This window comes from Diprion similis, chromosome 8 (assembly GCF_021155765.1).
Source record: "Diprion similis isolate iyDipSimi1 chromosome 8, iyDipSimi1.1, whole genome shotgun sequence".
NCBI classification, from domain to species: Eukaryota; Metazoa; Arthropoda; class Insecta; order Hymenoptera; family Diprionidae; genus Diprion; species Diprion similis.
The window spans coordinates 22,782,270-22,796,897 of record NC_060112.1 but is presented as its reverse complement, the minus strand read 5'-3'; the positions used below and the strand labels follow the sequence as shown (position 1 = coordinate 22,796,897).

Here is a 14,628-nt window from a genome sequence, read left to right as displayed (position 1 = left end):
GCAAAAGGTCGGCTGAAACAGGTGCACAACTTTATCACGCGTTGCTAATACGTCGTATCCGACTTACGAAACGATCGAAGAAAAGTAATTGGCTCCTACGTACGACCGGGATCAAGGTCGTTTCTCGTACCTGATCTCGCTATCTTGAATCTTGTTATACAGCCGTCTCAACGGCTCTACGGACTCTCCTGAAAACCAACAAGGATATTTCATTTTCCACGAGACGATTTATTGACGATGCGCGAGGAATCGTCAGGGATCTAAAGCGTGGATTCGATTTACAAACAGACGGTTGCAACGGATTATTCTTCACTTAAGGTATAACGGATGTAAGCGAAAAATTTGAAATTTATTGGCCAAAGAATTGTAGCCGAGAGGAGAGGTGAAGCAGTAAACGTTAAGCCGAGAGAGAAGAGAACGAGCGTATTGTTTACGTAATACAAGCCGGCCGACGGGGACCCGATGTTATGAGTTTGATACGTTTCAAACTCATTACGTCCGCAACAAGTGTCGTGCATACGTATGCTTGTTGAGTTTCGATTCTCCGCCGTGTGTGTCTGGATGTTATAAGGCTGTATAAGGCAGGCAGGTATGTGTTTACCTGCAGCCCGCTCTGCTACACGAGTTAAGTTCGAGTCGAGGTATTCCGCGATCGTACACCTCTTGCCGCTGCAGGTGGGTGATATCGTCGGTCAAATGTGCGAAGGAAAGAAATTTTCGCGAGATACGCCTCGACGATAAAAAAACAACACTTGGTAACTGCTGTGCCCTGGGAGGATAGTCATCGGTGCGATGAACGAGCCGACGAGGAGAAGATAAGGCTTGTTTGCCTTGGAGAAACAAAGAAATTGCGAACATTTTTGTGCGCCGAGATACGGACGTCGTCGTCGTTGTTCCGATGACGAACCTACGACGAAAGTCGTTGTGAGTTAACGAGACGAGGTGATTTGAGGCACGAGGAGGGGTAAGAGGGGAGGAAAGGAGGCCAGTTTACACAAACTATGAACGAAGTTCGACAAGTTTGGACGTCGATTAGATCCTCCGGATCGTCTAGATCGTCGATGACGGAGACCGCAGACCCGCGTACAACCTGGTACGACTTACCGTCTCCCACGATTGTTCACAGCCGAGATTTTGCCGGGTCGAAAATGGAATCGCAAGTGATAATGAAAAGCCTCGACGAAGGACTGCCGAAGGACGCTGAGGTGCAGATCGTGGAGGAGGTACTCTATCAGAACAACGTCGAGGCGGCTTTGAACAGTCTGAGCAAAGTCTGCGCGGAACCGTTGAAGGCGGACGGAATCGAGTTTCATGAGGTTTCCGGTGGAGAAAAATCGACCGGTGGAGAACGTCGAAGACACAGTTCGAGCGTCGAGCTTACAGCGACGACCTGCTTGAAGGTCGATGATGATGGAATGCCGAGGATAAGCTTTAGCTTCTTGGGCGCGGACGAGACGGCCTCGAGGACTCCGGACGTGATCGTGACCCGGAGCACCGAGGAGATCGTCAACCCGGAGACCTCGAAGGCAAAATTCGATCCGGTGACGCAGGACGAACTTTACGACTTTCCGAAGAGCACTGCGAGCGCTGAAAGTCCCCGGGAGACTTCGAAAGCTCCGCAGAATACAAACGGGGTGGAAAAATCCCCGAAGAGGATCCTCGAGAACGGCTCCGCAGATGTTCAGGAATCGGCGGTACAGGACGAATGGTACGACGTTCCAAAGTCCGTCAAAACAGCCACCCTCTCCTCCAAGGACGAAGATGACAAGCTTAATACCGACGCATCCTCGACGTCGAATCGGATCCTCGAGGAGTCCGAGATCGAGATTCAGGCGTCCGGGACGCGGGACAGCGTTCTCTCGAATTGCGGATCCTCCTCGGACCTCGAGAGCGTCGACGGTCCTCCAGACGCGCAGCGTAGCATCCGGGAAAGAAGGATGAAACGGCAAAGACGACGGATCGGCAAGGCCTGGGGGAAGATGCGGAGCTGGTTGAAGGAGGAGAAGACCAAACTGGGCGACGTTGTGACGAGACACGCCAGGCTCCAGGCCGTTGGCGCGATGGGCCAGGACGGTCCGGAGCTCGAGCACCTCGGGAGCCAGAGCGGGTCTTATGACCTGAACAGGCAGAGGAAGTTCGAGGCCGGCTCGGTGCCCAGGGTCGAGGAATTCGGGCTGTCCTCCGTGTCCGAGGAGGGCCAGGCATCGGAGTCCGACGTTGAGGGCTCGAGTCCGTCTCGATTGGACCGAAGTCCGGAGCCAGACTCGCACGGATCGCCTATTGAGCCGGATAAAAAGATCGGCGGAGAATCGTCGCCGTCGGGAGAGGGAATCGGGCGAAGTGGCGGCGGAGTGAAGCTGACGATTCCGAGCCCGTTTCACCTCGGTAAAAAGACTAAAAGTACGGAGAATATTTTGACCGGTACGAGGTTGAAATTCGCGCCGGTTTCGTTCAGTATGGACAAGCTTTGTTCGGACGGCGAGAATGAGGAGAATAACACCGCGGCTGCTGCCTGCAGTGAGTCGGACGTCTCTAAGGACCAGAGTGTCGCTGCCGCTGGTACTGGATCGGGAGGAAAGGCTCCGGGTCTAATCAGGCGGAGAATGCTCGGGTCAATCAGGGGGCTAATGGCGTCCACCCATCTGTTGCAAGCTCACGAAATAGAGGAGGTAATGGGTGTAATCAGGAGATGGTCATTAACCGATTAACTAACTCAATTTGTCCCTTAATAAGTGTCAAGGGTCGTTCTATCGCATTAGGCAGAATAAAGTTAAATACATTATATACAGCCTTTCAGGAATGTTCAATAATGCTCATGTTAATGCCTCAACTTTTCAGCTAACTTATTTTCGGCCCCCAAAGCTAACGATAAATGCGAGTTCGATTCTATACGAATTATGTGACAATGGCTTCCAATCTCTCACGTCGGCTGCATCGCCAGTCATTGTCACATAATTCGTATAGAATCGAACTCGTATTTATCGTTAGCTTTGGGGGCCGAAAATAAGGTAGCCGGAAGGGAAAGGCATTAATGAACATTACTGTTCATCAGTAGGTTCCCAGGATTCAAAACTGATGCGAGTTTTGTCTATATAGATATTTCACCGTATCAACGTATCGTTTGCTTTCTCTTGTCACTTGCGTCGCTAGCCATTGGCACATAAAATTTGATTAGAATGGAAACTCGTTCCAGTTTTGATTCCAACAAAATACTAATCAACCGGGAATCTATTGATTAACATTACATGTCGCAAATTGATGCGGATAGAGATCTTCATTTAGCTCGTTAACAGTCACGGATGGATACAAGCGTTAGGTTGTATACATATAGGTATATTGGCAAAACAGGTAGAGAGTCCGAGGACGACAGGTTGCATATTAACATTTACAATATTTACATGTCTGCGCGTCACGGTTTTTTGGTGATACGTAACATACGTTGGTACATACATATGTTGTATATGTATATACATATAAATGTGGGTGCGGGTGGAGGTTCGCTTTGTGGAATTTAATTATTATGAAAGGTCAGTCAACCGTTAGAATAAACGTTACACATTACTCATGTTCGTATATGGTAGTGCAAATAGTGACGATGATCGTTCGCTAGTCCGACTTTACTCGGTCAGTACCGAGTTGGCAAGGCGATTGTATATCGGCAAGAAAGTATATCGGCTTCGGTCAGATATATTAGTGGAATATCGTTTTGGTGCACAAGTTTGGAGAAGAATAAAAATTTTATTTTTAAAAACACAACAAACATTAAGAAACGTGAAACATCCTTCCACGAATGTTAATTCAAGCAGAGGCGTATATTGTGGGCTGTATTCTTCAAAGGAATATGTAATTACACCAGAGCAAAGTATCGAACGACACTCTCAGTCTCTGCATGGGTACACCAAAGAACAAGATCTGCAGTCTCGTTCAGGATTATAAGTTTGAGATTTTGAGAGACGAGATTAAAACCGGTGGTTTTTTTCCTGCTTGTTTTTTTGTTTATTTCTTCGTTTACTCTCGCACATTTATTCAGTAATTATTTATTCGCAAATCACGCGCCGCTCATTTCGCAGACGTTTTAAGTATCTAACTGGATTTTTTAAAAAGCGCGCCGTGTAGTGCCGCGGAGTGCAATCGTTGTCATGGAAAGTGTGGGAAAGTGGTGTAGAGAAAATATATCTGTGTTCGTACGCAGGCACGCGCACGTATACAATTTATACCACCCATACATATGTCATACATACACACGCGTACGCATCATCCATACATTTATAATAAAAGCATACCTACAGCTGTAGGTATACAATGTATAAGTATATTTCTCCTTGAACCTCTCGGCTGCCTGATGCTTGTCTACGCAGTCTGGAAACAAGACACGGTTTGGCGCTAGAGAAATTCTGTTCGACTACGTGCAGCGCAAAATGAAATGAAAAGAAAGCATTTCAGGAATCACGCATCCATCTATATGTATATATACCTAGTATGTTTATGGCTGATCGTTATCGTCCCGCGAGATCGAACGCCCGATTTTTTGAAATGCGCTATATGACATGAAATAGTAAAATGGTATAGAATCGTCACGAGATTTGAACGTTTGTACGAATAATATATTCTGCTTACTCATCACTATAGCTGCAGATGTTTTCAGAAAAATTAATATCCGGGTATAGAATCGGTAATTTCGGATTAGCTGAAACGTAAAAATCCTACTTCCGTAGGTACATAATGATAGTACGGATAGCTGAGAAAGGTTTGTGGTAAGATTTACAATTCCATCAGCCTTCAACGGGTCCATCATAGGATACAGACTGCGGGTCGTTATTTTAACGGCCGCATAGAGTATATATAGGCATATAAAATATTCTTTGAAAGTGCACCGTTAATTTTGTTACAAACAAAACCAGCAACCATAATACAATCGTAAACAGTAATTTTAATATTATAACCGCTGCCGAGTCGACAGCACTGTACATAGATATAGGGGATACAAGGTAGTCATGCAGGCGAGAGTCTCTTGAGATTCTTGTTCGAAGAATAGTTTTCTTTCAAGCGAGTTACAGGTGTATATAATATAATATAATGTAATAGTATGGTACACACGCCTCCAGGCGGAGATTCGCCAGAGAGAGAAATCGGTCTACGAAACTGCACGTTTCCTGTCGTTTCGAAAAGCAAGTTTTTCACGATGACTGCGGCTCGATATACGTATAGTAAATTATATGTCTGTAACGCGTAACAGAATCTATCGCATTGCGATATAACCTGCACTTCGACATCTTTCGCATTCCGATCGGTAATGCGAAGATACAGGGTTTATACACGCAGAATAACTTATAATAGTTTCACTTTACGGTAGTAAAACTAGAGCCGCTGTTATAGCTGATCGTGAGTTATCTAAACCGTGATCAGCCTGCCGTAGGATGGCCGTCACTCTATATACTCTACTCCTCCAAAATGCTAGCCAAGCATGACCTTATGCCAAGTCGACGACTCGATCGCGCCCATTGAGTATGAGATGGTGTATACGGGTGTAAATATATCCTCGATACCACGTGAGCGAACACGCATGAACAAATATCGCGTGTACGTACAGGAGGCCTGCAGGTCTACCCAGGGAACTCTTAATTCTCCTCTACCTATAGAAGAGTAATTTTATTTTTAAATCAATCCCCGCGATCGGCTCTATTTGATACCCAGAGCAGCGCGTAAAGCACCGCCAATGTATTATTATTATGTACGTACGTACTACATAGTGAAAAGTGAAATTGACTCGAGGCGAAATGTCAAACGGAAGTAAATTAGCAAAAGCAATTGCTTGATTGATTTTAGAGGCAAAAACGTGGGCTTTTCTTTTATTTTTCCGACGAGGGGAGGTAAAAACCCGATGGCTTCGCGGGTATTATATATACCTATGTATATATAACAAGTCTTATGAGACGTTGAAGCTATTATAATCATCTACCGCAAAATCGAAGTTAGTTCATCGGCTACTTCTTTACATCGATTGAGAAAAGAAATTAAATACACTTTCACGTCTTTTGCGACACCTCGCTTACAACCGTTTGGCTCCAATTCTGGTTAATCAAGAATCGCGGAGGAGATCGGCAAACGTCTTTAATTACATGCGCAGCTGTGGTAGACTCGAGAGGTTTGATTGCGAAACCGAATCGGTAGGATAACGATGTAGACAAGAGATTAACGGAACTGAGATGATTTTTCTTTTTAATTCTTCAACGTTCGATGAATTTCGCGATAACTCGGGTTTATGCAGGCGCTCGCAATTTCTCTAGGCTCTAGAAAATCTAAAGTAACGGTCGTACAATAAAGACAGCGGAGAACGTTTGACCCGGCACGAAATACGGTTACCGTCAGGTTCTTCAGGTTATTCAAGCGTCTCGAGGCGAGGAATCGTTGTTACTTCTTTTTTTCTTTTCCAAAGTATCCTTTCGTAAATAGAGCAGTGTAATATCGTGTCTATTCTCGCTCGCAACAATAAGCGGAAATTTGCTTCACAGTTTATTGGACTTTCTTTTTCATTTACTGTTGAAAACCCCCATCTTGTTTGAAACCTATATAACGAAGGCAAGCTTTTGATTCATTGGAAATCAAATAATTCTTACCGTTTCAGAAATAAAACTATAGTATTCAACCCCAGGTATTATCGGTATACTTTCTTAAATGTAAAGATTGATGTGTTGATATCTATCTTCCACTTTATTTCATAATGCACTAAATGATGATTAAAAAAAAAATAATAATCGTTTTATACAGGATAAGAAAATCTTATTACACCCAGCGCATACTTTCACTCGTTAAGTACACATATAATTGCAAGAGAACGTACACATGCCACGGGTACTTGGTTTCACACTTCGCGAGTGAAAAAAATGTCTACGATTTTAAATTTTCTATCTTTCAGGGTGGTCAAGGCGGGTTTGAAGATGTTCGCAGATACGTTAAACAGGGCGGTGATTTCTGCAAGGAGCTCGCGGCTATTCTCCATGAAAGGTAAAGCGAAATTCTCTCGATAATCCAGCTTGTTAAACTAAAATTTAACAACTACCATTTCTTCGCAAAGGGCTGAATTGGAAGCAACGTATGCGAAGGGACTCAGCAAACTGGGAGGAAAATTGACGAAGGCCTGCTCCAGGGATCAAGGTATGTACGTAAGATGTAGCGGTCATTCTGCGCATAGCGCAGCTGTTATTTCAAAGTGCAATGATGCTATCGTGCTCTTCAAAATTAATTTAGGAGGGAACAGTGCGGGGGGTGTAAACGAGGCTTGGAGATGCATCGGGGAAGAAATGGATGCAGCTGCCGAAGCCCACAGAGTCTGGGGAATGGCGCTTGGAGAACAACTGGCAAAACCGTTGAGGGTAAAAAACGATTCTATATTCGCTGTCAAGCGTAATTTACTCGGATACAAAAGTCATTATGTGTTATAGTTTATAACGACGGTGAAAGTGTGGTCAATTGTAGAAAAGCAATGTTGCAGAGAAATAGAATAGTGTGAAAAATAATTGGTCTTGAATAGGAAAGGCAATAATTGGGCTGCGCAATTATATGGAGATCCATCAATTGGCTGCAACGATTTGACTCCGTGATCATTATATTGTGTGTTGAAAATATATATAATATATATCCATGCCTATAATAGATATACATATTTAATGGTTAAATTTGCAGGTGGGAGTCGCGGAAGCTCAAGGGCGATCTAGAAAGGTGATTGAAAATTCAGTGGACAAGTCGGCGAAATCTTTGCAGGAGTGGAGGAACGTGGCGGCGAAAAGTAAAAAGCAAAGTTTCGCCTGTGCGAGAGACAACGAGCGTCTTCAGGACCTCGCGCGAATACAGTCGATGAGTCAAGGGCAGCAGAACAACAATAAATCGTCGAATCATCAGATGACGGAGAAAGAAGCGAACAAACTCGAGACGAGAAGGAGAAAGTCCGAGGATGCTTCGAGGAGAGCTGACACCGAATTTTACACCGTAAGCGTCAGAGCCGAAAGAGCGAGACTGGAGTACGAAAGCACGATACGAAAAGGTGCGAAGCAAATGGAACTCCTCGAGGAGGAGAGGCTGAGCGCACTAAAAGACCTGGCGAACGTCTACTTGGCTCATTTGCACGCTTTGTCGCCTCGACTCCAGCAGGTGGGTCGATATTTTCTTTTTACTAAGTACCCAGCCGCTTTTTGTAAACGCCGGGATGAACTTGAACCGCTTCAATATATTCGATATTTGAAATTGCAGAGCGCCGAGCGTCTTGACGCGCCGATTCACAGCTGCAACGTACTTCAGGACGTTGAAATCCTAAGGAATCTTACCCGGAGAATAGACAACAACGAATCCACCAACGCCGAACAGTTGTTGCCCGATTTTTACGCCGAACACGTTACGTTGGCGATGAACCGGGAACGGAGAAAGCAGGCTTTGGTCAGGGTGCTACATCTGATCAGGCAGGATTTAGATCGGGAAAAACGCGGAAGGGAGGGTTTGGAAACGCTTCACAGAGCCTTCATTACAACACCAGCATTCGCTGCCGACGAAAGCACGCAGAATGTCACGGAGAAACTCCATCACGTATGGCGTTATTATCTGTTTCTTATTTACCGTGACACGTGCGTGTAATTACGATCGTTTCACGAACCGTTTGCGAGCGAACCAGTTTCTTAAACTGAATATTCAACTCGGTGTTTCGCACTCGAATTTTAATATGCAATTGACATTTTTACGCAACAACCTTCGCATCGATAGGAATATATCTGCAACCGATTGAAAGTCGATATTTTTCGGACTGGCCTTGCCTTTTACTTATAATCTGTATTAAATATACGTGTTTGTACAAACTGCAGGCTACACGTTGTACGTATACATACATTTATGTCGGGGAAAGAAGTAACGGCCTTGCACGTCACTTCTCGATATCGTAATAACTTATGCGTATCCACCAGGATATCTCTTAAAGATTTATGGATATGTCTCACTCCACAACTTTTTACCTCGAAAATCTACGATATAGAAAACATTAAAGTTTCCTCAGTAGCTAAATTAAGTAAATTATCAAAAATCCTCTAATCGGTGTGAAGAAATCCCAAATAAAACACGTATATTTACAGATGCGGTCCATGCTTACGTACTTGGAAGCTGCGAGATATAAAGTCGGGGGGGCGCTCTCGGAAATCGAGGGCGGAAAGCGGGGAAAACATCCCTTGGCACAACACATATTAGTATCAAGAGACAGACAGGGTCTACAACAGAGTGTTCTCAAGGTCAGTATACACATATAAAAATTAACAATTATATCTAGCAATACGATACATTGTACGGATCGAGCAAAGAAGCTGCCTTTTCAAATTAGTTAACTTTGCGTCGTGATTTTCAGGTTCCAAATTGGGTAAGAAACGAGTCGTTGGAACAGCTGCAAGAAAACAATCAGGACGAATTGGATAACCATTTGTCGAAGGATCGGGAAACGGACAACCGCGATTGGGCTGACCGGACAGCCGGTGATGGTAATTCGGAAAACCCGCCCGACGAAGAGGATTTCAGTGATTTTGACGAGTTCAGCAATCATTCCGAGGACAATAACAACCAAGATATCGAATCGACCAATATAACGGTGAAAAATAACAGAACGGAACAATGCCGAGCGATGTACCAATACGCGGCTAACTTGAATGACGAATTGAGCTTGATCCCCGGGGACTTGATAACCATTCATGAAAAACAAGCCGACGGCTGGTGGGTCGGAGAATGCAGGGGCAGAACCGGAATATTCCCAGCGACGTACGTTCAAGTGATCCATTGAACCATTTATACGCGTAAAATTCGTAGGTATACGAGAAGGGAAAATTCTAGAAGATTATGTTATAGCTACACCTTAAATTCACCTAGTTAAAAATAACATTTTCTAATTTTGGTGTAAGCGATACTGTATTTATTGGCTATACGTATATGTGTGCAATATACGTACAGAGAAATAATAGAAAGCTTTCGCGACGCGAAGTTAGCATTCGTTCTGCAGCTATATGAATAAATCTCAATAATCCAATCTTGAATCATCTTAAAAATATCACACGACAAATTTATTCCAGTCACTATAGAGATATATTCGAGTATCTAATTTTAATTTATACGTATTTTATCAAACAGGCCGAGGATATCAATGTGATATCTTTGCTCTGCCGTATATCGAACATTTACATATACACAATATTATTTTACGAAATTCAATGTTTCTCGAATTTGATTATTTCTCCTTTTTTTTCTTCACTTTACACCCTGATCATTGCAGCAACGTGCTACCTTGTGCGTCATGCATAAATCTGTTCTGCGCGGTGGTAATTGTACGGGATTTAACATCACCGTGATATTTTTCCCAGTGATTAACGTCACTGACTAGTTTAAACGGAGTGCAAATTGACGCTGATTTCAATTAAAAATGGCAAAACTGACGTTGGGTTTTATGGACGATAATTAAAACAGCGATTTTTAGTGATAAAAAGAAACGAATTTACAAACGATTACGGTATTAATATACGTCACTTAATATGTCACTGGCGTATATATTTATCCGATGCAAATATAATATATACAATACATATTCGATAATTCATTTAGCATTGCCATGTGAACGTAAAAAAAAAACTGTTGTAATTTAGCAAATGAATTACAAAGCACAATTGCAGTCACTAAGTAGTAACTACAGAACCTCACTTGATATTCATCAAAGGTTGACAATAATTCGTATAGAATAATATAATAATAATAATAATCGTAATTCGTTTAGTATGCATATGTATACGCGGTTTAAATACATGTAACGTAAAAGACAAACTGAACCAAAAAATAAACACTGTATATAATAATTACAAGATAAAAAAAAGAAACACACGAAATTTAATTGTAAATATTTTTAATGTAGTGTGATAATACGTGGTTATTTAAGATGAACAGGCATGTTTTTATAAAATAAGTCAATAAAAGCATTTATTTACCGATATATTTGATACGTGATCTATAATCTTGGAATACTTTCCCTGCTCATCAATTTACCATTAGTGGTTCGGTCCTCAATCCAGATCCTTTTTAAGTTAAGCTCATTCTTATCATCAGCAATATCACCTATTAATTACACAGGCCAACGATGAAATAACTTTTTTAATAATTTTAGCTAATTCCTGTATCATTTGGTGTGCTGATTCCGAAAATAATGATAAAAAAATTCTATCACCTGAAAATTTCTCACATTTTAATATATTAAATAAAGATAAATTATTTCCAAAAATACCCATAGAAAATATTTTTAATCGAAATATTATTAAGTCGGCATTATATTTTAGTGTTATAAAGTTACCGGAATACTAAAATGATGGGTCATTGCTGTTAGTCGCTTCACAGAGAACAACAGAATGCATCACATCGAAGAAAAAGCTATGCAAAAAATTTTACTGAGACCAGGTAGAGGAATTCTTAGGATTTTTTAATTTTTCATTTCAAAATTTTTCTATGTTTTGATACATATATATATATATATATATATATAATTGATAGCTTATTGAGAAAGAATCGTTGGTGATGAAAACAAACTCATACCAAGTACAGCTCCAGCACCCAAAAATACATAATATATATATTTAGGTACATTGATTCGAAAAGTTTTTGAAAATATTTTTTTCGTTGACCTGTGTTATAGCAGGAATACTAAATCAGCTAACCAAGTTTTTCCTACCGATCGACATAATATGAAATATTAGACTTTTGCTTCTTTTGAGCTCCCTCAATTTGATATTCGTACAAGATATAATAGATAACACTATTGCTTACTTTATATATGTTCATTACAATAAATATTAAGAAACGCTGTTCTCAACATTTATTGTTACTATCATTCATTATGTACGGAACAGTCTGCGTACATTAAAACTTATTTCTGTTTTACTGGTAATAGTAATAATTGCTAACAATTTTGTTACCCCTTAAAACTCAATCAAAAATGTAGTAATTACATTTTCTATTTTACTTATCTATTTGTTGCATCAGTCTCGTCAGCAGTGATAGTAAGGAATACCGTTATAACTTTTTATAGGATTGATAAATGACCATAATTAATTTCATATTTTGTTCGACTTTACTTTATATTTGAGTTCGCTCAGTAGCTCATTCCACTTGCTCAAAAGTTTTTTATCATGGATGAGAAAACATTATTGGAAAATGAATATCTAGCACGCCGTTGATGAAGAATGGAATGCAAAGGTAAAACTTTAAGGTTTATTATGACTACAAGATGAACCAAAAATAATACATGTTACACAATGATTGCAGAAACGAAATTTAATTATACATAACTTTTATATATCATCGTACACGGTTATTTAACAGGCAGGTAATTTTTTAAATATATATCAGGAAAGCCTAAATCTACTTGCATTTCTTAGATAGTTGTTATTTTAGAAATTCTTTCTTCTCCCAAAGCATTTTCATCAATCCTCCAATTGCCCAGCTAGATCCTCTGCGAGGTTACCGAGTTGATTCTGATTAATAGCAGTATCACCCACTGAATATGAATAGAGAAAGATTAAATGGATTAATGGATAACTGATTACAGAAAAATTAATACTAGTGTTGGCAATATTCCACCAATGAAAGTAATTATTTCCTATCTGAATTTCAAAGCTTACCACAGTACGGTGGATGTTCGGAAGTAGCAACATAAAAGATGCCTCGTTGTGAATAATTCTCAGCTCTGATGCCCATTTCAGTACAATTTCTTGGATGACAAGTTTGGCTCAAAGCTTTCAGAGCGCCTCTGTATGTCATGTCCCAGGGATGAGCCCAAAAAGTGCAATTATTCGTTACCGCAGAATATAATGATTCTATCAGATATGCATAGGAGCGTCCATGGCTGCATATTATTTCTTGGATTTCTTAAAAATTCATTAAAATATAAATTTATTTATTACCAAGAAATCGCTTTTCGTCTGCTCTACTTACTCGAATTTGAAATAGGTAAGAAGTTAAAAAAGGAAGAGTCCATCATTGGACTGCAACCAGGCTGCTTCATTCCACCATTTGGATAAAAATCAACATGACCTGAAAATAACATACAAAGTCGTTGAGTTGCGTTTGTAAGTTATGAATAACAAATTATTTACTATATATAAGTTGGGAAACAATCATTTATGGTATATTTTTACAAATTAACTATGCATTAGAATGAGTATAATTATGAAACCATTAGAGAGTCTATAAACTAGACCACACCTATTGGTGTCGGTAATCCAAGCCCCAACCGTGACAGCAATCGACCATTTGTATGAATAATATCAACAAAGGGCGCGTCCGTTCTATCCAATTTCATAGCAGGATCTTTTGTAGTAAAACATGGCTGTGCAGGATCTAAACCAGTTACTCGTTTTATTAACCAGTTGTTATGCCCACGATTGAAGTTATGACACACAAAACCACAAATGTGAGCCCCCAGGCTATGGCCCACCAAGTGCAGTGCGCCCCATTGACTTGGGTGTATTTTTCCACTAGCCAGCGTAGTGTTAGCTATCTGGCCTAAAAATCTAAACAAATTAAAAACATTGTCGTATCAATAGATCTACGGATTGTGAAAATAGATAATAAAACTGTTTTAATGCAGGGATATGTTCAGTAGTCAGTGACAAACCTGGTAATTTTGTTTCCAACAATCCTGGTATATACAACAGCCTTGTAGTAATTCCAGGAATTTCCTCCAGCACTCCAATCAACAACAATCACATTAACGTCATCCTAAAAGCAATTGTATTTTGAAGGTGAAGTTCAATCGATAAACCATGTAGTATTAGAAAATAAGACTGCACGATTTTCGATGACATGTTTTGTGGGAAAATGTTGCCATGTATATTAAACATAATAAAACTGCAGGTGCAGTTAAGAAGGGAAGCCTCATACACTTAAATGATCGTTACTCACCCACAAAAGGAATGCATCTTCCATAGTTTTAACCCATATTTCATTGCCATGAGACAAAAACCCATGAACAATGAGAACAGTTCTTCGGTTTATTTGAAAATCTGTCCATTCCAAGCCAAATTGTCTTCCAACTAAAACCTCGACTCGATGGCGTTGCGTTCTTGATGACAGGTAAAACTTTACATCCAAATTGTCACAATCTTGGCAACTTCCAACAAGAAGCCAGTGCAGAGTGCTTGCAACTGCACTTCCCAAACCTAGACAATCTACTTTGTCAGCCCGAAGAAAATTTGTTTTATTCACTGACAAAATATTACCCGAAATATTGAATTGTTCACGAGTAAGATTTCCGATTCCACCCCAATGAGATCTTACTAGGCTACCGTTTTTGATTGTTATTGAACTGATAATTGTAGCACTTGAGTAATTGTTAATAAAAAGCATATGCGACGCAATACCGAAAATAAAAATGCTAATTGCATTCATGTTGAGGTCAGTGTTGCCCTTGACGTACTGACCACGATTGACGTTTGGTCTAACTTAAAGGAAACGTGCAGATAAAACGGTAAGCTATGATATGATACACCAGCCACGTGAATGTTGTCAGAATACCACTGGAAATGACTCAACTCTAGTTTCTAAGCTATTACCATGAACAAATTGATGACA

General features: G+C 40.7%; 2 protein-coding genes across 2 annotated transcripts; one reads left to right on the top strand and one right to left on the bottom strand.

Moving 5' to 3' along the window:
* The first annotated feature begins 352 nt into the window (after window positions 1-352).
* On the top strand, window positions 353-10,999 carry LOC124409840. Its single transcript, XM_046887738.1, has 8 exons — window positions 353-2,669; window positions 6,917-7,005; window positions 7,076-7,155; window positions 7,249-7,373; window positions 7,684-8,148; window positions 8,248-8,577; window positions 9,114-9,266; window positions 9,380-10,999. Exons 1-8 carry the CDS (start codon window positions 1,002-1,004, stop codon window positions 9,803-9,805), a joined length of 3,336 nt encoding a protein of 1,111 aa, XP_046743694.1. The 5' UTR covers window positions 353-1,001; the 3' UTR covers window positions 9,806-10,999.
* A 1,451-nt stretch (window positions 11,000-12,450) lies between these two features.
* Window positions 12,451-14,472, bottom strand: LOC124409845 (pancreatic triacylglycerol lipase-like). Its single transcript, XM_046887748.1, has 6 exons — window positions 13,960-14,472; window positions 13,673-13,776; window positions 13,261-13,568; window positions 12,991-13,089; window positions 12,678-12,923; window positions 12,451-12,553 (listed from the first exon to the last, which is right to left on the bottom strand). The coding sequence occupies exons 1-6, from the start codon at window positions 14,443-14,445 to the stop codon at window positions 12,480-12,482; spliced, it is 1,317 nt and encodes a 438-aa protein (XP_046743704.1). The 5' UTR covers window positions 14,446-14,472; the 3' UTR covers window positions 12,451-12,479.
* Window positions 14,473-14,628: the final 156 nt, after the last annotated feature.

Excerpts from the sequence above, each read along its gene's own strand:
- LOC124409840 (XM_046887738.1), top strand. The coding sequence starts at position 1,002 with ATGAACGAAGTTCGACAAGTTTGGACGTCGATTAGATCCTCCGGATCG. Across the intron at positions 7,006-7,075 it reads GCGGCTATTCTCCATGAAAG|GGCTGAATTGGAAGCAACGT; the intron begins GTAAAGCGAAAT and ends TTCTTCGCAAAG. Across the intron at positions 8,578-9,113 it reads TCACGGAGAAACTCCATCAC|ATGCGGTCCATGCTTACGTA; the intron begins GTATGGCGTTAT and ends GTATATTTACAG.
- LOC124409845 (XM_046887748.1), bottom strand. The coding sequence starts at position 14,445 with ATGAATGCAATTAGCATTTTTATTTTCGGTATTGCGTCGCATATGCTT. Across the intron at positions 13,777-13,959 it reads AAGATGCATTCCTTTTGTGG|GATGACGTTAATGTGATTGT; the intron begins GTGAGTAACGAT and ends AATTGCTTTTAG. Across the intron at positions 13,090-13,260 it reads TGGATTACCGACACCAATAG|GTCATGTTGATTTTTATCCA; the intron begins GTGTGGTCTAGT and ends TGTTATTTTCAG.